General features: G+C 52.9%; 1 protein-coding gene across 1 annotated transcript in view; it reads right to left on the reverse strand.

Annotated features, from left to right (window-relative positions):
- The window catches only part of ncbp3 (nuclear cap binding subunit 3), a 38,986-nt gene extending 23,391 nt beyond the window's left edge, over positions 1-15,595 (reverse strand). The window contains exons 1-3 of the mRNA XM_087977144.1: positions 15,374-15,595; positions 5,333-5,398; positions 3,321-3,426 (exon numbers count right to left, since the gene is read on the reverse strand). Coding sequence (XP_087833270.1) covers positions 3,321-3,426; positions 5,333-5,398; positions 15,374-15,580 — 379 coding nt within the window. The 5' untranslated portion in view covers positions 15,581-15,595. The remainder of the gene's footprint in view (positions 1-3,320; positions 3,427-5,332; positions 5,399-15,373) is intronic.
- Positions 15,596-25,256: the final 9,661 nt, after the last annotated feature.

The following is a 25,256-nucleotide window of genomic DNA, read 5'->3' on the forward strand; positions in this document are numbered from 1 at the left end:
GTTGCATCTGAAGTGGATTAGTACCTCCCACACAGTCAGTCACATTATAAAATAAAAACTCAGTAGAAGCTTATGTTAAAATTCGTCTTACAAAAAAACCGTTGCTTCAAAGAGTTTTGAAAACAATTCAATCATGTTTCACTAGAATTGGAACAGCGATATATAACAGTACGTTTGACTGCACATTACAGGTTCATACGAGGAAACAGTTCATTTTCACACAGGCACCGAGTCACAGGTGCAGACAAAAACATCATATCGAAGCCCATGTTTCTGCAGCAAAGTCTAAATTAGATGACTGAGCGAGAGTGCGTAGGGTGAATTTAACACATTATTGTTAAATATACATCACTAATTTATGTCTTTTAACATCTTATTTTAGACATTAGAAATGTCAGTTACTGTGAAATAGAATTACATGGAATGTTTTTCTCAATTCCCTATGATTCTTAGGGGATGAAATAGTTTGGTGGTAATTTCACTAGACCACCAATCTAAAGATACAGGCTAATGCTCTGGGCTCAGACTGTGAAATATTAATTCATTAATAAACCTGGAATTTAAAGCCAGTCTAATGATGAAAACACTGGTCAACTGTTGGAAACATTCATCCAGTTTACTAATGTCCTTTACAGAAGGAAATCTGCCATCCTTCCTTGGTCTGGTGTAGACGTGACTCAGGAGTCAATTACATTGTTGAGGTTGTCGGTGGAGTAGTGGACAGCGTGGACGAATGTTGCAGGGGGATTTGGATAAACTGCAGAATTGGGCTGAGAGGTGGCAAATAGAGTTCATTGCAGATAAATGTGAGGTGATTCACTTTGGGAAGAACAACAGGAAGGCAGAATACTGGGTCAATGGAAAGATTCTTGGTAGTGTGGATGTGCAGAGAGATCTTGGAGTCCATGTACATAGATCCCTGAAAGTTGCCACCCAGGTTGATAGTGCTGTTAAGAAGGCATACGGTGTGTTAGGTTTTATCAGTAGAGGCATTGAGTTCCGGAGCCGTAGTGACATGCTGCAACTATACAAAATGCTGGTGCGGCCACACTAGGAATATTGTATACAGTTCTGGTCGCCCCATTACAGGAAGGATGTGGAAGCATTGGAAAAGGTGCAGAGGAGATTTACCAGGATGTTGCCTGGTCTGGAGGGAAGGTCTTATGAGGAAAGGCTGAGACACTTGGGTCTGTTCTCATTGGAAAGAAGGCTGCTGAGAGGGGATTTGATAGAGACATACAAGATGATCAGAGGATTAGACAGGGAATACAGTGAAAGATATTTTCCTAGGATAATGATGCCAGCTTGTACGAGGGGACATAGCTACAAATTGAAGGGTGGTAGATTTAAGACAGATGTCAGAGGCTGGTTTACTCAGGGCATGGAATGCCCTGCCTGCCAACGTAGTTAACTCAGCCACATTAGGGAGATTTAAACAATCCTTGGGTAACACATGGATGATGATGGGATAGTGTAGGGGGATGGGCTTAGATTAGTTCACAGGTTGGTGCAACATCGAGAGTCAAAGGGCCTGTTCTGCACTGGATTGTTCCATGTTCTGCAGTGCCTTCTGAAATGGCCCAGTGGTATCAAACTGCTGTGAAGTCAAAAAAGAGAGGGAAGAAACCGGAAGGAAAATCTGGAACTGGAAACAATGGCAAACTAGCCCTGTCCACCCTGCAAAGTCCTCCTTTTAAACACCTGAGGGTTTCTGTCAAAATTGGGAGAGCTATCTGATAGACTGACACCATGATCTCAGCTGGCATCAATACTGGACAAGTCAGGATCCAGAGTGAAATCTTGCCCGCTGTCTCCTAACAGGGCTAACTGATCTCAAATCCAACAGATTAGGTTGGAGCTCTGCCGTCTTGCCAGATTCAGCTGTGAATGGTGATGGACAGTTAAACAACTGCAGCACTGCTGCCTCACAGCGCCAGAGACCCAGATTCAATTCCCGACTCAGGCGACTGACTGTGTGGAGTTTGCACATTCTCCCCGTGTCTGCGTGGGTTTCCTCCAGGTGCTCCGGTTTCCTCCCACAGTCCAAAGATGTGCAGGTCAGGTGAATTGGCCATGCTAAATTGCCCGTAGTGTTAGGTAAAGGGGTAAATGTAGGGGAATGGGTGGGTTGCGCTTCGGCGGGGCGGTGTGGACCTTGTTGGGCTGAAGGGCCTGTTTCCACACTGTAAGTAATCTAATCTAAAAAAAAACTAACAGGTGGTGGAATGTCCACAAATAATCATTTGCAAGGACAGAAGAGCCGAGCACATCAGTGCAAAAGATAAGGTTGAAGACCATTCATGACTTGTCAGATACTGAAGTGGTCTCTGTTCACATGTAGAAAGTCTTGGGCTTGTGCTGATGAGTGGCAAGTAATATTGACACCACACAAGTGCCAGGTAATGACCATCGCCAACAAGAGAGAATGTAAACATCACCCTTGCGATGTTCAATGGCACTGAATCCCTAACTATCAACACTCCGGGGTTTATCATTGCAATCACTCACCAAATCTCCTTCAATGCGAAGTAGAAAACCTATGACGATCGAGAAGGACAAGAGCAGCAGGTACATGGGAACACCACTTGCTGCAAGTTCCCCTTCAAGCCCCTCACCATCCTGACTTGGAAATATCTCACTGTTCCCTCAGTGTCGTTGGGTCAAAATCCTGGAATTCCCTCCCTAAGGGCACTGTGGCCAACCCACAGCACACGGACCGCAGCAGCTCAAGGAGGCAGCTCACCCCCACCTTCTCATCCAGACTGGGTGATAAATACTGCCCAATCCACACCCACATTCCTTGAACAAATAAAAAAAGTTAGATTTTGCGGGCTTGTTCTTTGAAACTGGCTATCTTTGCTTTCTCATTGCCTCAGCTTGTTACTGCTGTAAGGCCTTTGGAGACTCTCACTGGGCCTTCTCTAAGCTTTTCATTTATTTATTTATACATTTCCAAACTTCAGCTGCAATTTGCTGAAGTTTACTTTCATCAGATCAACAAAGCATGTCAGTGATAAATCACAGTAAAAAAACTGACAAAAAGCTAAATGTTTTCAGTGCAACAGAAATCTTTAATCAATAACAAACAAGTGTCATCGATGATGGAGCATTGTTGGCATTGCTACCTCTGTCAACTTGGTAACTCATTGACTAGTAAAAGGTAATTAGACTGAGTAACTAGTTAGATGTTGGATGAAGGTTAAACACTGTTCCCAGGGCCCAGCGGGCAACTGGGAAACTGATTTGATGAAGCCTTCAAAGCTACAGTTTCCTCACTCAGTCTACTGAAATGTTCCAAGCCAAAAAAATTAGATGGTCACCTTCCTTCAAGATCTCCTTGTCCAGCACCACCTTCCGTTGTGTGACGTTCACCTCTGCCCGGAAATGGAATCTCCTTGCTCGCTGCTCCTTCCTCTCCACTGCTTCCTGGGGAATTAAAATGAGCAAATAAAGATAGGATGGAGAGGGCACGGGGAGAAACAGGAAGTGCAGAGAGCAGGACACAGCAGGCCAGGCCAGGCCTGTAATAAATGTCTGTCTTCCCAACTCTGCAATGAAATCAGAGAATCAGAACCAACTCATTCAGGCCAGTGTAAGCAATGTAATAGCTTGCTCTGCTTTTGCACTGTAAAGTATGTCATGCAGGATTTTATTTGAATGCTTAGTTTTTCACAGAAACAAGACTTTCTGCTTACGTTTGTGGTCCTTGACAGTCTTCTCCCATCTCACCCCAAAAGCATTTCTCCCTCAGGTCCTTATCCAGCTTTCCCTTGAATTAACACTATTTAGGGTAAATATTCCCTGATGGAGCATGATTCACATTCACCCCACTCTCTGGTTGGGTAAAGGTGTCTCTCTGGAATCCAGTTTGGGCACAAGTTGAAAGACCTTAACACTGGCCCTCTCAAACCCTTTCATACTCAACTGTACAGGTCAGGTGATCTATCAGCCTTCTCCTTATTAAAGAAAAGCAGCTCAGGCCTGTTGAGGCATTCCTGTTAGTTATAACTTACCAGACTTGGCATCATCCTCCTGAATCCTTCTCATACCTTCTCCAGTGCCTTGATATCCTTTTAATAATATGGAGACCAGAATTGTCCACAGTACTCTATATGTGGTTGAACCAATATGTCTCCTTTCCAATTCTATTGTTCGAGAAATTATCAGGTTTGTTTGCATTTTCCAAATAGTCTAACAAGTTGAATCGTTATTTTAATTATTGGGAATCTGTAACTCAGATCCTATAGTTACCCCATCTGACTCCTACCATAATATACCTGTGGCAAAGACAAATTTCCTTTAAGACAAAAATTCACATGGGTAATGTTTTGGAGAGCTACCAAAATTACTGGATCACACACCCAGCTAGTTACTCCACAGAGATAAGCTATTGGACTGGTGCACACTGTGCAGTTTGTTCCAATCTTATGCTGTCATTTCAATGAAAAATTAAACTTTTCCTAAAAGTTCAGCTACAGTTCAGTGAACAATTAGCATTCTGTGATTTAATGCAGAAAGTTCAGAAAAGTCCTGGAGAACCTCGTCCCCGAAGTGGAGCAAATCAGAATGTCCTTGAAAGACCTTTACACAATTAACAATCTGTAATATTCTACAACTTCCCCTACTGATTCCTGCCACCAAAATGCACCATCTCACACTTTTTCAAGTTTATTTGTCAACACACTCATTCCCCAATTTAATGAAAGCAATTCTGTTTTTGCTTTGAAAGCAGTGGGATGGAGGATCGGTTGCATTCGGTGGACAGCACCAGTAGGGCAGGCAGCCTGCCACAGCTGCTTGATCAGAGTGAGCCAGACCAGTGGGACTTGCCTCTACCACACAACATGGGTGGCACAGTGGTTAGCACTGCTGCCTCACAGCGCCAGAGTCGCGGGTTCAATTCCCGCCTCAGGCGACTGACTGCATGGAGTTTGCACATTCTCCCCGTGTCTGTGTGGGTTTCCTCCGGGTGCTCCGGTTTCCTCCCACAATCCAAAAACTTGCAGGTTAGGTGAATTGGCCATGCTAAATTGCCCGTAGTGTTAAGTGAAGGGGCAAAATGTATGGGAATGAGTCTGGGTGGGTTGCGCTTCGACGGGTCGGTGTGGACTTGTTGGGCCGAAGGGCCTGTTTCCACACTAAGTAACCTAACGTCTCCTCGAGAATCATCTTCTGTGACCGAGAGGATCCCATGCACTGAACCAGTACTTTAAGAACTCGCCATCACCCTAGAACCAACTCCTCCTTCACTCACAACAATAAACTCCCCTTACCCTCCAGGTGATTATTAACCCACATCCCAAATTTGGACAGAGATGCAAATGATTTCTACCTTGGAGGTAACATCAATGCCAGTAATGAACGTGCCAGCCTTGTTCTCATAACGTCGGCTTGTGTCCTGTATAGAGGGATCAAAGGAGAAAATGATTAAATCTCCATGCAGCCACAACCAGCACCAATGCAAAACCTGTATTGTCAAATCACACCGGCTGAGTGCCAACACATTGTCACAGATTCACCAGGACACAGTTCGCGAAGGGGCTGGCTCTCACTGGGATACAGTTCGCGAAGGGGCTGGCTCTCACTGGGATACAGTTCCCGAAGGGGCTGTCCCTCGCTGGGATACAGTTCCCGAAGGGGCTGTCTCTCACTGGGATACAGTTCCCGATGGGGCTGGCTCTCACTGGGATACAGTTCGCGAAGGGGCTGGCTCTCACTGGGATACAGTTCCCGATGGGGCTGGCTCTCACTGGGATACAGTTCCCGAAGGGGCTGTCCCTCGCTGGGATACAGTTCCTGAAGGGGCTGTCTCTCACTGGGATACAGTTCCCGATGGGGCTGGCTCTCACTGGGATACAGTTCCCGAAGGGGCTGTCCCTCGCTGGGATACAGTTCCTGAAGGGGCTGACTCTCACTGGGATACAGTTCCCGAAGGGGCCGACTCTCACTGGGATACAGTTCCTGAAGGGGCTGGCTCTTACTGGGATACAGTTCCTGAAGGGGCTGACTCTCACTGGGATACAGTTCCTGAAGGGGCTGACTCTCAATGGGATACAGTTCCCGAAGGGGCTGTCTCTCGCCGGGATGCAGTTCCCAAGGGGCTGACTCTGACTGGGATACAGTTCCTGAAGGGGCTGTCTCTCGCCGGGATGCATTTCCCGAAGGGGCTGACTCTGACTGGGATACAGTTCCTGAAGGGGCTGACTCTGACTGGGATACAGTTCCTGAAGGGGCTGACTCTGACTGGGATACAGTTCCTGAAGGTGCTGTCTCTCGCTGGGATAGAGTTCCTGAAGGGGCTGACTCTCACTGGGATACAGTTCCTGAAGGGGTTGACTCTGACTGGGATACAGTTCCTAAAGGGGCTGACTCTCACTGGGATACAGTTCCTGAAGGGGCTGTCTCTCACTGGGATACAGCTCCTGAAGGGGCTGACTCTGACTGGGATACAGTTCCCGAAGGGGCTGACTCTCACTGGGATACAGTTCCTGAAGGGGCTGACTCTCAATGGGATACAGTTCCTGAAGGGGCTGTCTTACTGGGATACAGTTCCCGAAGGGAATGTCTCTCGCCAGGAAACAGTTCCTGAAGGGGCTGTCTCTCACTGGGGTACAGTTCCTGAAGGGGCTGTCTCTCACTGGGGTACAGTTCCCGAAGGTGCTGTCTCTCACTGGGGTACAGTTCCTGAAGGTGCTGTCTCTCACTGGGATACAGTTCCCGAAGGTGCTGACTCTCACTGGGATAGAGTTCCCGAAGGGGCTGGCTCTCGCTGGGATGCAGTTCCTGAAGGAGCTGTCTCTCACTAGGTGTTTCAGCACTCTCTGTATCTTGCCCATCATGTTTTTTAGAACAGGATGTGAACATGCAGCGCTTTGAGGGGAGACAGTGGGAAGTGGTGTATTCACTGGAGTAGAAAACCAAAGGTGCAGGCTGAAATGCTCTGAGAATACAGGCCAAATCTGACTACAGCAATTGGTGGAATTTAAATCCCATTAATGTACAAAATGTTGAGGGGACTTGACAGGATAGATGCAAATGGTTGCTTTATGGGCCATGATCTTCCGGAACGGCAGAGCTGAATGGCTTTCTTCTGCTCCTATAACTTCTAGAGATGAAACTGCAGCATGACGTCTGTCCTATCGATCGTGGTCATGAGTTTATCAGCACGTGTTGTTAAAACCTGTCTGGCTCACACATGTCCTTTTGGTACTGTCTACAGCTGGATGTAAATTTTCCTGTGACAAATTTATTGCTTGTTATGTGACAAGAGCATGTTTGCATTAGAACACAGGGTGGGAACCACACTGGGAAACCCTGAGTTGTAAAAATAAACATCTTTCACTTTTACATAAACACAAATCATTTTGCTTTTCACTTCTTTGCCTCGGGATTGCACTGGGGGGGGGGGCTGAGGTCCAGGGACCATCACTTTCAACACCAAGTCAACCTGAACAACAACTTGCATTGAAAAAGTAATCCCAAATTATTCACAGGAAAGTGTCCTTTCAAATTCTTAGACACCAAGCCACAATGAGATATTAGGACAGGCCTGAGTTGGGGCTACAGTCACATAAAGCCAGCTCTACCCACTTTAGAGTGTCGAGTAATATCCCAGGAAATGGACAACAGAGCTGAGGTTGAGACAGACTGCTGAGCACTGCCTGAATCACTAAGCAATACTGGACTCCAGCCTAATTGGATAGCAGACTACATATACATTGCACAGAGAGAATCTCCTCTGTGGGAATCTACAATAAGAGCTCAAATGTAAAGTTGTTTTGACTTGAAACATTACCACTGTTCCTCCTTTTGTAAATGTTACATATCATTCAGTTCATCATGGGGTGACAGCCTCCAAATACAGCCGCCCATCACATTTAGCATATTTCCTCGTGGGAGAAAATGCTCCAAATTCTCTGACTCGACCCAGTTACATGAAGTTTCTGGCATCTCTTGTGCCAGTTTCTCGGCACAACCTGTAGGATTAAGTCAGACTCACCAGGCATGAAGCAGCGGTCACCTGACACGGAAACAGACCCTTCAGTCCAACCATGCCGACCATAATCCCAAATTAAACTAGTCCCACCTGCCTACACCTGGCCCATATCCCTTCAAACATTTTTTACTCATGAACTTATCCAAAAGTCTTTAAAACATTGTAACTGTACCTGCACCCACCACTTCCCCTGGACATTCAGTCCACACACAAACCACTCTGTGTAAACAATGCTGCTCATGTCCCTTTTAAATCTTTCTCCTCTCACTTTAAAAATATGCCCCCTAGTTTTGAAACCTCGAACTCTAGGGAAAAGACACATGCTATTCACCTTATCTATACCCCTCATGATTTTATAAACCTCTTTAACATCACTCCTCAGCCTCCAGTGAAAAAGAAATCCCAGCCTGTCCAGCCTCTCATTATAACTCAAACTCTCCATTCCCAGCAACATTCTTTTCTGAATCCTGTCGAGCTTAAAATATCCTTCCTATAACAGGGTGACCAGGACCCCACACAGTATTCCAGAAGAGGCCCTGTATAACCTCAACATGACTTCCCAACTCCTGAAAGGACTGTCTCTCACCGGGATACAGTTCCCGAAAGGGTTGTCTCTCACTGGGATACAGTTCCTGAAGGGACTGTCTCTCACTGGGATACAGTTCCTGAAGGGACTGTCTCTCACTGGGATACACTTCCCGAAAGGGCTGACTCTCACTGGGATACAGCTCCTGAAGGGGCTGTCACTCACTGGGATACAGTTCCTGAAGGGCCTGGCTCTCACCGGGATACAGTTCCAGAAGGGCCTGGCTCTCACCGGGATACAGTTCCAGAAGGGCCTGGCTCTCACCGGGATACAGTTCCCGAAGGGGCTGTCTCTCAGTGGGATACAGTTCCCGAAGGGGCTGACTCTCACTGGGATACAGTTCCTGAAGGGGCTGACTCTCACTGGGATACAGTTCCTGAGGGGGCTGTCTCTCACTGGGATACAGTTCCTGAGGGGGCTGACTCTCACTGGGATACAGTTCCTGAGGGGGCTGACTCTCACTGGGATACAGTTCCTGAGGGGGCTGTCTCTCAGTGGGATACAGTTCCTGAGGGGGCTGTCTCTCAGTGGGATACAGTTCCTGAGGGGGCTGTCTCTCAGTGGGATACAGTTCCTGAGGGGGCTGTCTCTCAGTGGGATACAGTTCCTGAGGTGGCTGACTCTCACTGGGATACAGTTCCTGAAGGGGCTGTCTCTCACTGGGATACAGTTCCTGAAGGGGCTGACTCTCACTGGGATACAGTTCCTGAAGGGGCTGACTCTCACTGGGATACAGTTCCTGAAGGGGCTGTCTCTCAGTGGGATACAGTTCCTGAGGGGGCTGACTCTCACTGGGATACAGTTCCTGAGGGGGCTCCTATACTCATTAAGATTAGATTAGATTCCCTACAGTATGGAAACAGGCCCTTAGGCGTAACCAGTCCACACCGACCCTCCGAAGAGCAACCCACCCATAAGACATAGGAGTGGAAGTAAGGCCATTCGGCCCATCGAGTCCACTCCGCCATTCAATCATGGCTGATGCGCATTTCAGCTCCACTTACCAGCGTTCTCCCCGTAGCCCTTAATTCCTCTAGACAACAAGAATCTATCCATCTCGGCCTTGAAGACATTTAGCGTCCCGGCTTCCACTGCACTCCGTGGCAATGAATTCCACAGGCCCACCACTCTCTGGCTGAAGAAATGTCTCCGCATTTCTGTTCTGAAATGACCCCCACTAATTCTAAGGCTGTGTCCACGGGTCCTAGTCTCCTCGTTTAACGGAAACAAATTCCTAGCATCCACCTTTTCCAAGCCATGTATTATTTTGTACGTCTCTATTAAGTCTCCCCTTAATCTTCTAAACTCCAACGAATACAATCCCAGTATCCTCAGCCGTTCCTCATATGTTAGACCTGTCATTCCAGGGATCATCCGTGTGAATCTCCGCTGGACACGTTCCAGTGCCAGTATGTCCTTCCTGAGGTGTGGGGACCAAAACTGGACACAGTACTCCAAATGGGGCCTAACTAGAGCTTTATAAAGTCTTAGTAGTACATCTCTGCTTTTATATTCCAACCCTCTTGAGATAAGAGACAACATTGCATTCGCTTTCTTAATCACGGACTCAACCGGCATGTTTACCTTTAGAGAATCCTCGACTAGCACTCCCAGATCCCTTTGTGCTTTGGCTTTATTAATTTTCTCACCATTTAGAAAGTAGTCTATGCTTTTATTTTTTTTGCCAAAGTGCAAGACCTCGCACTTGCTCACGTTAAATTCCATCAGCCATTTCCTGGACCACTCTCCCAACCTGTCTAGATCCTTCTGTAGCCTCTCCACTTCCTCAGTACTACCTGCCTGTCCACCTTACTTCGTATCATCGGCAAACTTCGCTAGAATGCCCCCGGTTCCCTCATCCAAATCATTAATATATAATGTGAACAGCTGCGGCCCCAACACTGAACCCTGCGGGACACCGCTTGTCACCGGCTGGCATTCTGAAAAAGAACCTTTTATCCCAACTCTCTGCCTCCTGTCAGACAGCCAATCCTCTATCCATCCCAGCAGCTCACCTCGAACACCATGGGCCCTCACCTTGCTCAGCAGCCTCCCGTGTAGCACCTTATCAAAGGCCTTTTGAAAGTCTAGATAGACCACATCCACTGGGTTTCCCTGGTCTAACCTACTTGTTACCTCTTCAAAAAATTCCAACAGGTTTGTCAGGCATGACCTCCCTTTACTAAATCCATGTTGACTTGTTCTAATCAGACTCTGCTCTTCCAAGAATTTAGAAACCTCATCCTTAATGATGGATTCTAGAATTTTACCAACAACCGAGGTTAAGCTGATTGGCCTATAATTTTCCATCTTTTGCCTTGATCCTTTCTTGAACAAGGGGGTTACAGCAGCCATCTTCCAATCATCCGGGACCTTTCCTGACTCCAGTGACTCTTGAAAGATCTCAACCAATGCCTCTGCTATTTCCTCAGCCACCTCTCTCAGAACTCTAGGGTGTATCCCATCGGGGCCAGGAGATTTATCAATTTTAAGACTTTTTAACTTTTCTAGCACTATCTCTTTCGTAATGGCAACCATACTCAACTCAGCCCCCTGACTCCCTTTAATTGTTGGGATATTACTCATGTCTTCCACTGTGAAGACTGATGCAAAGTACTTGTTAAGTTCTCCTGCTATTTCCTTATTTCCCATCACTAGGCTTCCAGCATCAGTTTGAAGTGGCCCAATGTCTACTTTTGCCTGTTGTTTGTTTCTTATGTACTGAAAGAAACTTTTACTATTATTTCTAATATTACTGGCTAGCCTATATTCATATTTGATCCTCTCCTTTCTTATTACACTCTTTGTTATCCTCTGTTTGCTTTTGTATCCTTCCCAATCTTCTGATTTCCAACTGTTCTTAGCCACTTTATAGGATCTCTCTTTTTCTTTAATACATTTCCTGACTTCCTTTGTCAGCCAAGGTTGTCTAATCCCTCCCCGGTTAATCTTTCTTTTCTTGGGAATGAACCTCTGTACAGTGTCCTCAATTATACCTACAAACTCCTGCCATTTTTGCTCTACTGTCTTCCCTGCTAGGCTCTCCTTCCAGTCTATTTTCGTCAGTTCCTCTCTCATGCCCTCATAATTACTTTTATTTAACTGTAACACCATTACATCCGATTTTGCCTTCTCCCTTTCAAACTCCAGACTGAACTCTACCATATTATGGTCGCTACTTCCTAAGGGTTCCCTTACTTTAAGATCTTTTATAGAGTCTGTTTCATTGCAAAGCACTAGGTCCAGAATAGCCTGCTCTCTTGTGGGCTCCATGACAAGCTGTTCCAAAAAGCCATCCCTACATTCACCTCTGACTAATGCACCTAACACTATGGGCAATTGAGCATGGCCAATCCACCCTGACCTGCACATCTTTGGACTGTGGGAGGAAACTGGAGCACCCGGAGGAAACCCACGCAGACACGGGGAGAATGTGCAAACTCCACACAGACAGTCACCGGGGGCTGAGAATCGAACCTGGGACCCCAGTGCTGTGAGGCAGCAGTGCTAACCACTGAGCCACCGTGCTGCCCCCATGGGGCCTATTTCCACACAGTAGGGGAATCTAACCTGAATCTACTCAAAGTTCTGAGCAATGAAGGCAAGTGTGCTAAACGACTTCATAACCACCCTGTCTACAAAAAGAACAGGAAGGTGTGTGAGCAGACATATAAACACAAGGGTTCACATTATACAGGCTCAGTTCCACTTCGTTATATGTCTGTTCGTGAGCGAGTAGGACGATGGAAGAAAGCTGGATTTTGGAGTCGGGGTCCAGATACACGACTAGGCAATGGGTGTAAAAAGGATTAATGAACAAGCTGCTGGATGTAATAAGGCTAAGAAATCTTGCAGCTTAGCAGATGAGTATAGGATTTTAATTCATTCCAAGCAACAACATATATTTCTGTTCAGTTATTGTACCAAAAATGGCACAAGGAGTTTCACAGCAGCATTATAAAGTACAAGAGTGACATCGAGCCACAAGGAGATATCAGGTCAAAACTTTCATCAACCAAGTTAGTTTTAAGAAGTGTCTTAAAAGGAAGAGCATAACGTTGAGGGATTTAAAGAGAGAGTTCCAGAGCTCAGGGTGTAGGAATTGAAGGCATGGCAAGCAGTGATTGAGTGATTAAACTCAGGATGTTCACCAAAGCTGGAGGAGCAGAGATCTGGGAGCTGTGTGGTGCTGAGAGAATTACAGAGAATGTGAGGGACAAAGTCATGGATGGGTTTGAAAAGGATGAAAACTTTAAAATCAAGCAGCTGTTTGACCAGAGACCAATGAAGGTCAGAGGGTGCGGGGTGCCACGGGACTGGTGCTTGGTGTCAGTTTATCAAACTCTATCTCAAGGCTGACAACAGATTGAGACATGATTTGAGGTTGCATTGATGGAGAGTTCGTCAATGTCGGAACCAACGTAATAAACTCACCAGCAGCTCCCAGTCAACATTACAATTACCAGACAACATTTTTCACACCTTATACATACACACTGCTGTAGGAACACCATCCAAAATATCAGCTCCGACAGTGCGGCACTCCCTCAGCACTGAGCCTCCGACAGTGCGGTGCTCCCTCAGCACTGACCCTCCGACAGTGCGGTGCTCCCTCAGCACTGACCCTCCGACAGAGCGGCACTCCCTCAGCACTGAGCCTCCGACAGTGCGGCGCTCCCTCAGCACTGACCCTCCGACAGTGCCCACTCCCTCAGCACTGACCCTCCGACAGTGCGGCGCTCCCTCAGCACTGACCCTCTGACAGTGCGGTGCTCCCTCAGCACTGACCCTCCGACAGTGCCCACTCCCTCAGCACTGACCCTCCGACAGTGCGGTGCTCCCTCAGCACTGACCCTCCGACAGTGCGGCGCTCCCTCAGCACTGACCCTCCGACAGTGTGGCACTCCCTCAGCACTGACCCTCCGACAGTGCCCACTCCCTCAGCACTGACCCTCCGACAGTGCCCACTCCCTCAGCACTGACCCTCCGACAGTGCGGTGCTCCCTCAGCACTGACCTTCCGACAGTGCAGCACTCCCTCAGCACTGACCCTCCGACAGTGCGGCGCTCCCTCAGCACTGACCCTCCGACAGTGCCCACTCCCTCAGCACTGACCCTCCGACAGTGCCCACTCCCTCAGCACTGACCCTCCGACAGTGTGGCACTCCCTCAGCACTGATCCTCCGACAGTGCGGCACTCCCTCAGCACTGACCCTCCGACAGTGTGGCACTCCCTCAGCACTGATCCTCCGACAGTGCGGCACTCCCTCAGCACTGACCCTCCGACAGTGTGGCACTCCCTCAGCACTGATCCTCCGACAGTGCGGCTCTCCCTCAGCACTGACCCTCCGACAGTGTGGCACTCCCTCAGCACTGATCCTCCGACAGTGCGGCACTCCCTCAGCACTGACCCTCCGACAGTGCAGCACTCCCTCAGCACTGACCCTCCGACAGTGTGGCACTCCCTCAGCACTGATCCTCCGACAGTGCGGCACTCCCTCAGCACTGACCCTCCGACAGTGCGGCGCTCCCTCAGCACTGACCCTCTGACAGTGCGGCCCTCCCTCAGCACTGACCCTCTGACAGTGCGGCACTCCCTCAGCACTGACCCTCTGACAGTGCGGCACTCCCTCAGCACTGATCCTCCGACAGTGCGGCACTCCCTCAGCACTGACCCTCTGACAGTGCGGCACTCCCTCAGCACTGATCCTCCGACAGTGCGGCACTCCCTCAGCACTGACCCTCCGACAGTGTGGCACTCCCTCAGCACTGATCCTCCGACAGTGCGGCACTCCCTCAGCACTGACCCTCCGACAGTGCAGCACTCCCTCAGCACTGACCCTCCGACAGTGTGGCACTCCCTCAGCACTGATCCTCCGACAGTGCGGCACTCCCTCAGCACTGACCCTCCGACAGTGCGGCGCTCCCTCAGCACTGACCCTCTGACAGTGCGGCCCTCCCTCAGCACTGACCCTCTGACAGTGCGGCACTCCCTCAGCACTGACCCTCTGACAGTGCGGCACTCCCTCAGCACTGATCCTCCGACAGTGCGGCACTCCCTCAGCACTGACCCTCTGACAGTGCGGCACTCCCTCAGCACTGACCCTCCGACAGTGCAGCACTCCCTCAGCACTGACCCTCCGACAGTGCGGCGCTCCCTCAGCACTGACCCTCCGACAGTGCGGCACTCCCTCAGCACTGACCCTCCGACAGTGTGGCACTCCCTCAGCACTGATCCTCCGACAGTGCGGCACTCCCTCAGCACTGACCCTCCGACAGTGCGGCGCTCCCTCAGCACTGATCCGGTTGTTCCATCCTCCCCCCGGCCCTCAGGGGTTTACCCACTATCTTGCCGTTTCCCTGTTACAGTGTGTGGTGCCGCCTCCTCCCCGGGGCCCGGGGCCTGTCCGCCGCCCCCCCCCGCGGGGCCCGGGGCCTGTCCGCCGCCTCCCCCCCGGGGCCCGGGGCCTGTCCGCCGCCTCCCCCCCGGGGCCCGGGGCCTGTCCGCCGCCTCCCCCCGCGGAGCCCGGGGCCTGTCCGCCGCCTCCCCCCCGGGGCCCGGGGCCTGTCCGCCGCCTCCCGCCTCCCCCCCGGGGCCCGGGGCCTGTCCGCCGCCTCCCCCCGCGGGGCCCGGGGCCTGTCCGCCGCCTCCCCCCGCGGAGCCCGGGGCCCGGGGCCTGTCCGCCGCCTCCCCCCCGGGGCCCGGGGCCTGTCCGCCGCCTCCCCCCCGGGGCCCGGGGCCTGTCCGCCGCCTCCCCCCCGGGGCCCGGGGCCTGTCCGCCGCCTCCTCACCGGGATCAGGTCCTTCAGGGAGCGCCGCACCGAGATGGTGTCCAGCCTCTCGGCCTCGATCTCTCCCTCCTCCACCTCCATCGGCTCGTCGTCCCGCTCAGAGGCGGCGGGCTCGGGCTCGGCCTCGGCCTCGGCCTCGGGCCCGGGCCCGGGCCCGGGCCCAGGCCCAGGCTCCAAACAGACCCGCAGGCCCCGCACCGCCGCCATCACAAACAAGGAGGAGCCGAGGATAAGGCAAGAGGTTCCCCCTGACGCCGCCGCCGCCGCCGGAGTACCATCCAATGCTGAGGAGTGTAACGGGCGGCAAGAGGGTACCCCGCGGACAGAGGCATCCGGAGACAGGGGCTGCAGCGCCACCCGGCGGCCAGGAGAGTAACTACCGCCTGGAGCTGGACAGTCAACTCATTCAAGACCCACCCTCTGCCCTCATGAGTTGGCAAGGAGCTTCCATCAGTATTGTGTGTCCATCCAACACCCTCCAAACTGCCCATAAATATTATCCAAAGCTGCACGTTAGAGCTCATCTACATCCTCTGTCCCCTGTTTTTTTAAATTCACCAATGGGGTCTGGGCATCACTGGCTGGGTGACCAGCATGTATTGACCGTCCCTAGTTGCCCCTTGAGAAGGTTTGGGTGAGCTGCCTTCTGGAACTACTGCAGTTTATTCATCCACAATGCCCTTAGGGAGGGAATTCCCCCAAGATTTTGACCCAGCGACAGTGAAGGAACAGCAATATATTTCCAGGTCAGGATGCGGAATGGCTTGGAGGGCAATTTACAAGTGGTCATGTTCCCATGTATCTGCTGCCCTTGTCCTTCTAGATGGTCATAGGTTTGGAAAGTGCTGTCTGAGAATCTATAAATGCTGATGGAAAAGGATCTGCGTGGGTTTCTCTTCGGAGGGTCGGTGTGGAGTTGTTGGGTCAAAGGGCCTATTTCCACACTGTAGGTAATCTAATCTAATCCAATGAGTTTATTCTTAAAATTTATATAGGTTTGCAATTGTAGGAAGATGTGGAATTGCATTGGTCCTGAGAAAGAAGGAATTGGTTTCTGCTTGAGGATAGTGGAAATGAATCGATAATAAGGCTGGTCAGAGGTCAAGGTGGCATCTGAAAGAGATGTAGAAGATTGAAAGGCGTGAACAGGATGAATAGAAAGCAGCTGTTCCCCTTAGTTGAAAGGTCAGCGACAAGGGTTCATAATTACACAGTTGTTTTGAAGATATTTGAGGAAAACCTTTTCACCCAGAGGATGGTTGGGTGTGGAATACACTGTATGGCGGGATAGTTGAGGTGGGGCAATTCAAATCTTTTAAAACCTACTTGGATGAGCACATGTATCATCACATTCAAGGTTATGGGCCCTAGTGTAGATAGTAGAATATTTTTGATGGTACAGTCTTGATGGGCTGAAGGGGCCTCTTGTGGATGAAATGATTCTATGAAATAAAAGCGAAGTCAAACAGAATAGAAGGCATCCCACGAGGCGTATTTGCTGACATTTTTGACCTCTCCTTCCTAATAACCTGAAGTTCCCACCTGCTTCACAAATACCATCATCGTCCCAGTGCCAAAAAAAACCCATGTGGTGTGCCTCAATGCCTACCACCTGGTGACTCTGACATCTGTCATTATGAAGTACTTTGAGAGGTTGGTCATGACTCACATTAACTCCAGCCTCTCAGATTGCCTTGATCCTTTGTAATGTGCCCATGCAACAGGTCCAATACAGATGCCATCTCCCTGGCCCCACACTCATCCCTGGAACATCTGGATGACAAGGATATCCACATCAGCCTCCTAATTATTGCGTGCAGCTCTGATTCAACACCATAATTCCAAACAAACTCATCTCTAAACACCGGGACTTTGATCTCTGCTCCTCCCTTCATAACTAGATTCTCGATTTCCTGACCCACAGATCACAATCAGTAAGGAAATGCAACAACTCCCCTTCCACAATAATCCACACCACTGGTTCCCCACAAGGCTGTGTACTCAACCCCCTACTGTACTCCTTACACATTCACAACTGCGTGGCCGAATTCCACACCAACTTCAGCTATCATCTCCAAATTGTGAAAGAATTCCCATGGCTTCCCTTATCTTTAGCTTGTTACAGTCTGTCACTGTGTCGCCGCTCCCCTCCCCCCACCCCAGTGAGACTGTTCCAGTCTGGCAGTTAGACAGACCTGTCATTCTCACATTCCAATCACTTAATCTGAACTATCAACATCTTTTCTCCCCCCAGCACCCTACACCCACTACTCCCTTAAACTACGGCAGAAAGGCTGTCTCTTCCACTCTTCACACCAGCTCTGATGAAGAGTCATTTAGACTGGAAACGATAGCTTGCTGTCTCTCTCTCTCTCTCTCTCTCTCCATGGATGCTGCGTGACCCGCTGTGATCCCCAGTAGTTGTTGTCTTTAACTTCAGTTATAGGTTTCCTCATGACACCATTGTACGTTGGATTTCAAACAACGGTCAGACAGAATACAGAAAAGAGATTGAGTGCTTAACAATCTCTTCATCAACATCAGCAAAACGAAGGAGCTGGTCATTGACCTCAGGAGATGGAGGAGAGGACATGCTGCTGTCTGTATTGGTGGGGCTGAGGTGGAGATGGTCATCAGTGGGAGTGACGATCGCCAACAGTCAGTCCTGATCCACCCACATCAACACCACGGTCAAGAAAACACAACAATGTCCGTACTTCCTCAGAAGGCGAAATGGACATGCTCACAAAGACTCTTACCAATTTTTATAGAAGCACTGTAGAAAGTATCCGATCTGATTGGATCACAGTGTGGTTTGGTAACTGCTCTGCCCAGGACCGCAGGAAATTACAGAGAGGTGTGAACACAGCCTGATCCATCAGACAGGCCAGCCTTCCAACCATTGACTCCATCTCCACTTCCCACTGCCTCGGGGAAGCAGCCAACATCATCAGAGACCCCTCCCGACCCGGTTCTACTCTCTTCCGTCAAGGAGAAGATACAAAAGTTTGAACACTTACAAACAGCTTTAAGAAAAGTGTCTTCCCCACTGTTATCAGACTTTTGAACAGACCTCTCAAACATTAATTCTGACCTCTCTCTCTCTGAACCTCCGCTGCAGCTGTAACACTGCACTCTGTTCTGTTACCCTGATGCATTTTATATGGTATGATCTGTCTGTAGAGCACACAAAACAACATTTTTCACTGTAACTCGGTACGTGTGACAACAATAAATCAAATAAAATGCTGTCTGAGGGTCTTTGGTGAATTTCTGCAGTGCGTCTTGCAGATGGTACACACTGCTGCTGCTGAGTGTCGGTGGGGGAGGGAGTGGGTGTTTGTGGATGTGGTGCCAGTCAAGCGGCTGCTTTGTCCTGGATGGTGACGAGCTTCTTGAGTGTTGTTGGAGCTGCCCCCATCCAGGGCAAGTGGGGAGTATTCCATCACACTCCTGCCTTCTATCATGTACTGTACCTTCACATTGAGCACAGACGCAAAGCCTGGAGGTCTCTCGTGGTTCTCAGCCATATGCAGTGGGACCTCCTTCGGCTGGTAGAGTCCTGGCCCAGTAAGGACATGGACACCTTCTGATAGCAGTTCAGGGCTGGGAGCTGGTTGGTCATCGACTTGGAGTGGTCAGAGTCAGGACACGTTCCTCATCCAGGGTGAAGAGCCAAACAGAAAGGCAGTCCAGCACCCTCCCTGACTGACACCAGCAGACTCCCGGACTGACTCCAGCAGACTCCCTGACTGACACCAGCACCCTCCCTGACTGGCTCCAGCAGACTCCCTGACTGGCTCCAGCAGACTCCCTGACTGGCTCCAGCACCCTCCCTGACTGGCTCCAGCACCCTCCCTGACTGGCTCCAGCAGACTCCCTGACTGGCTCCAGCACCCTCCCTGACTGGCTCCAGCACCCTCCCTGACTGGCTCCAGCAGACTCCCTGACTGGCTCCAGCAGACTCCCCGACTGGCTCCAGCAGACTCCCCGACTGGCTCCAGCTGGTTCCCTGACTGGCTCCAGCACCCTCACTGACTGGCTCCAGCACCCTCCCTGACTGGCTCCAGCAGACTCCCCGACTGGCTCCAGCACCCACCCTGTCTGGCTCCAGCACCCTCCCTGACTGGCTCCAGCAGACTCCCGGACTGACTCCAGCAGACTCCCTGACTGGCTCCAGCACCCTCCCTGACTGGCTCCAGCAGACTCCCTGACTGGCTCCAGCACCCTCCCTGACTGGCTCCAGCAGACTCCCTGACTGGCTCCAGCACCCTCCCTGACTGGCTCCAGCAGACTTCCTGACTGGCTCCAGCAGACTCCCGGACTGACTCCAGCACACTCCCTGACTGGCTCCAGCACCCTCCCTGACTGGCTCCAGCAGACTCCCGGACTGACTCCAGCACCCTCCCTGACTGGCTCCAGCAGACTCCCTGACTGGCTCCAGCAGACTCCCTGACTGGCTCCAGCACCCTCCCTGACTGGCTCCAGCAGACTCCCGGACTGGCTCCAGCACCCTCCCTGACTGGCTCCAGCACCCTCCCTGACTGGCTCCAACACCCTCCCTGACTGGCTCCAGCACCCTCCCCGACTGGCTCCAGCAGACTCCCTGACTGGCTCCAGCACCCTCCCTGACTGGCTCCAGCAGAGTCCCGGACTGGCTCAAGCACCCTCCCTGACTGGCTCCAGCACCCTCCCTGACTGGCTCCAGCAGACTCCCGGACTGGCTCCAGCACCCTCCCTGACTGGCTCCAGCAGACTCCCGGACTGGCTCCAGCACCCTCCCTGACTGGCTCCAGCAGACTCCCGGACTGACTCCAGCACCCTCCCTGACTGGCTCCAGCACCCTCCCTGACTGGCTCCAGCACCCTCCCCGACTGGCTCCAGCAGACTCCCTGACTGGCTCCAGCACCCTCCCTGACTGGCTCCAGCAGAGTCCCGGACTGGCTCAAGCACCCTCCCTGACTGGCTCCAGCACCCTCCCTGACTGGCTCCAGCAGACTCCCGGACTGGCTCCAGCACCCTCCCTGACTGGCTCCAGCAGACTCCCGGACTGGCTCCAGCACCCTCCCTGACTGGCTCCAACACCCTCCCTGTCTGGCTCCAGCACCCTCCCTGACCTCTCCGCCCCCACCCCAGTCTGACCTATCACCCTCACCTTGACCTCTTTCCACCTATCACATTTCCGACGCCCCTCCCCCAAGTCCCTCCTCCCTACCTTTTATCTTAGCCTGCTGGACAAACTTTCCTCATTCCTGAAGAAGGGCTTATACCCGAAACGTCGATTCTCCTGTTCCCTGGATGCTGCCTGACCTGCTGCGCTTTTCCAGCAACACATTTTCAGCTCTGATCTCCAGCATCTGCAGACCTCACTTTCTCCTCCAGCACATAACCTGACTGGCTCCAGCACCCTCCCTGACTGGCTCCAGCAGAGTCCCGGACTGGCTCAAGCACCCTCCCTGACTGGCTCCAGCACCCTCCCTGACTGGCTCCAGCAGACTCCCTGACTGGCTCCAGCACCCTCCCTGACTGGCTCCAGCAGACGTCCTGACTGGCTCCAGCAGACTCCCCGACTGGCTCCAGCAGACTCCCTGACTGGCTCCAGCACCCTCCCTGACTGGCTCCAGCAGACTCCCTGACTGGCTCCAGCACCCTCCCTGACTGGCTCCAGCACCCTCCCTGACTGGCTCCAGCAGACTCCCTGACTGGCTCCAGCACCCTCCCTGACTGGCTCCAGCAGACTCCCCGACTGGCTCCAGCAGACTCCCCGACTGGCTCCAGCTGACTCCCTGACTGGCTCCAGCACCCTCACTGACTGGCTCCAGCACCCTCCCTGACTGGCTCCAGCAGACTCCCCGACTGGCTCCAGCACCCACCCTGACTGGCTCCAGCAGACTCCCTGACTGGCTCCAGCACCCTCCCTGTCTGGCTCCAGCAGACTCCCTGACTGGCTCCAGCACCCTCCCTGACTGGCTCCAGCAGACTCCCTGACTGGCTCCAGCACCCTCCCTGACTGGCTCCAGCACCTCGCTAACTGGCTCCAGCAGACTCCCTGACTGGCTCCAGCACCCTCCCTGTCTGGCTCCATCAGACTCCCTGACTGGCTCCAGCACCCTCCCTGACTGGCTCCAGCAGACTCCCCGACTGGCTCCAGCATCCTCCCTGACTGGCTCCAGCACCTCGCTGACTGGCTCCAGCAGACTCCCTGACTGGCTCCAGCACCCTCCCTGTCTGGCTCCATCAGACTCCCTGACTGGCTCCAGCACCCTCCCTGACTGGCTCCAGCAGACTCCCCGACTGGCTCCAGCAGACTCCCTGACTGGCTCCAGCACCCTCCCTGACTGGCTCCAGCACCCTCCCTGACTGGCTCCAGCACCCTCCCTGTCTGGCTCCATCAGACTCCCTGACTGGCTCCAGCACCCTCCCTGACTGGCTCCAGCAGACTCCCCGACTGGCTCCAGCAGACTCCCTGACTGGCTCCAGCACCCTCTCTGTCTGGCTCCATCAGACTCCCTGACTGGCTCCAGCACCCTCCCTGACTGGCTCCAGCAGACTCCCTGACTGGCTCCAGCAGACTCCCTGACTGGCTCCAGCACCCTCCCTGACTGGCTCCAGCAGACTCCCGGACTGGCTCCAGCACCCTCCCTGACTGGCTCCAGCACCCTCCCTGACTGGCTCCAACACCCTCCCTGACTGGCTCCAGCACCCTCCCCGACTGGCTCCAGCAGACTCCCTGACTGGCTCCAGCACCCTCCCTGACTGGCTCCAGCAGAGTCCCGGACTGGCTCAAGCACCCTCCCTGACTGGCTCCAGCACCCTCCCTGACTGGCTCCAGCAGACTCCCGGACTGGCTCCAGCACCCTCCCTGACTGGCTCCAGCAGACTCCCGGACTGACTCCAACACCCTCCCTGACTGGCTCCAGCAGACTCCCGGACTGACTCCAACACCCTCCCTGACTGGCTCCAGCACCCTCCCTGTCTGGCTCCAGCACCCTCCCTGACCTCTCCGCCCCCACCCCAGTCTGACCTATCACCCTCACCTTGACCTCTTTCCACCTATCACATTTCCGACGCCCCTCCCCCAAGTCCCTCCTCCCTACCTTTTATCTTAGCCTGCTGGACAAACTTTCCTCATTCCTGAAGAAGGGCTTATGCCCGAAACGTCGATTCTCCTGTTCCCTGGATGCTGCCTGACCTGCTGCGCTTTTCCAGCAACACATTTCCAGCTCTGATCTCCAGCATCTGCAGACCTCACTTTCTCCTCCAGCACCCAACCTGACTGGCTCCAGCACCCTCCCTGACTGGCTCCAGCAGACTCCCTGACTGGCTCCAGCACCCTCCCTGACTGGCTCCAGCACTCTCCCTGACTGGCTCCAGCAGACTCCCTGACTGACTCCAGCACCCCCCCTGACTGGCTCCAGCAGACTCCCTGACTGGCTCCAGCACCCTCCCTGTCTGGCTCCAGCACCCTCCCTGACTGGCTCCAGCAGACTCCCTGACTGGCTCCAGCACCCTCCCTGTCTGGCTCCAGCACCCTCCCTGACTGGCTCCAGCAGACTCCCTGACTGGCTCCAGCACCCTCCCTGTCTGGCTCCAGCACCCTCCCTGACTGGCTCCAGCAGACTCCCTGACTGGCTCCAGCACCCTCCCTGACTGGCTCCAGCAGACTCCCTGATTGGCTCCAGCACCCTCACCCTGACTGGCTCCAGCACCCTCCCTGACTGGCTCCAGCAGACTTCCTGACTGGCTCCAGCAGGCTCCCCGACTGGCTCCAGCAGACTCCCTGACTGGCTCCAGCACCCTCCCTGACTGGCTGCAGCAGACTCCCTGACTGGCTCCAGCACCCTCCCTGACTGGCTCCAGCACACTCCCTGACTGGCTCCAGCACCCTCCCTGACTGGCTCCAGCCGACTCCCCGACTGGCTCCAGCAGACTCCCCGACTGGCTCCAGCAGACTCCCTGATTGGCTCCAGCACCCTCACCCTGACTGGCTCCAGCACCCTCCCTGACTGGCTCCAGCAGACTTCCTGACTGGCTCCAGCAGACTCCTCGACTGGCTCCAGCAGACTCCCTCACTGGCTCCAGCACCCTCCCTGACTGGCTCCAGCAGACTCCCTGACTGACTCCAGCACCCTCCCTGACTGGCTCCAGCACCCTCCCTGTCTGGCTCCATCAGACTCCCTGACTGGCTCCAGCACCCTCCCTGTCTGGCTCCATCAGACTCCCTGACTGGCTCCAGCACCCTCCCTGTCTGGCTCCATCAGACTCCCTGACTGGCTCCAGCACCCTCCCTGTCTGGCTCCATCAGACTCCCTGACTGGCTCCAGCACCCTCCCTGACTGGGTCTGGTTGTGAGTGTTTGGATGAGGGACGGGCAGCGATAAAGAGACTGCATGTGTGGCACGGCTGTTACTGCTGGTGCATGAGGGGGTGAGTGAGCAGCACAGCGGGCATACAGGGTGGGTGTTGCCAGGGGCTGGCCTGCGAGTGAGTGTGAGGTGTCAGAGAGAAGGTAGAGGCAGCGAGACGGACATTGACCTTTCGACAGCACGGGGCTTAACCCACAACACTGAGACCGCACTGAGCTGAGTGAGGGGGCCTCCTGCCTTGGGCTTTTGTTGGGGTGTGTTTGGGGGTTACCGGATCGTGGGGTTGGAGGTGTCTCATTGGGGTGAGTTCACAGGGTGATGTGACGAGGCACGTTGAGGCAGCCTGACTAACCCAGGCAGCAACAGATGCCACTGTGGGGAAGGGTCATCTTTCCTGGACTCGGTGGGGGGGGGGAGGGCAGGAACTGGAAACCTGCCAGGAGGGAGGGAGTATCTCAACAGCTTCACCTCAATTGATAGCAGCAGCAGAAAGCAGTTGCCACTCTGTGAGTAGGCAGCTGTCTATGCTGGCTCCTCCCTGGGCCTGTCACACTGGGGACAGCCAGACTCCTCACCATTCACAGGTGGTGCAAACACCCCCTGCGCTCAGGCCGAACCCAGACAACTCCGAAGAAAACATGCTGATTTCCTGGCACACAGTGTGTTAGGGCTGATGCTGAAACTCTCTGACACTATAAAGGTTAAAATAAACTGAGAAACTCTGAGGCTAAACATAGATCACTGACAGGGAGCGTTTCTGACAGTTCACAACTCAGAACCTCATAAACCTAATGCACTGAATACCAGGCCTGGCCCTGAGCCACCGCCGAACAGTGACAAAATATCTCACCAAACATTTGATGATCTCTTTGGTCCTGAAGCGAGGAGATTATTCTGTTCCATTTCCAAAGGTGCTGACTCCCACCGGGATACCATTCCTGAAGTAAGAGTCATTGCTGAGGGAGCGCCACACTGTCACAGGGTCAGTGCTGAGGGAGTGCCACACTGTCGGAGGGTCAGTGCTGAGGGAGTGGGCACTGTCGGAGGGTCAGTGCTGAGGGAGTGGGCACTGGCGGAGGGTCAGTGCTGAGGGAGTGGGCACTGTCGGAGGGTCAGTACTGAGGGAGTGCCGCACTGTCGGAGGGTCAGTGCTGAGGGAGTGCCGCACTGTCGGAGGGTCAGTGCTGAGGGAGTGCCGCACTGTCGGAGGGTCAGTGCTGAGGGAGTGGGCACTGTCGGAGGGTCAGTGCTGAGGGAGCGCCACACTGTCGGAGGGTCAGTGCTGAGGGAGCGCCACACTGTCGGAGGGTCAGTGCTGAGGGAGTGGGCACTGTCGGAGGGTCAGTGCTGAGGGAGTGGGCACTGTCGGAGGGTCAGTACTGAGGGAGCGCCGCACTGTCGGAGGGTCAGTGCTGAGGGAGTGGGCACTGTCGAAGGATCAGTGCTGAGGGAGCGCCGCACTGTCGAAGGGTCAGTGCTGAGGGAGTGCCGCACTGTCGGAGGGTCAGTGCTGAGGG

The sequence above is a fragment of the Chiloscyllium plagiosum genome, unplaced genomic scaffold, assembly GCF_037043375.1.
Source record: "Chiloscyllium plagiosum isolate Xiang-an unplaced genomic scaffold, Cpla_swu_hap1 HiC_scaffold_31, whole genome shotgun sequence".
Lineage (NCBI taxonomy): Eukaryota > Metazoa > Chordata > Chondrichthyes > Orectolobiformes > Hemiscylliidae > Chiloscyllium > Chiloscyllium plagiosum.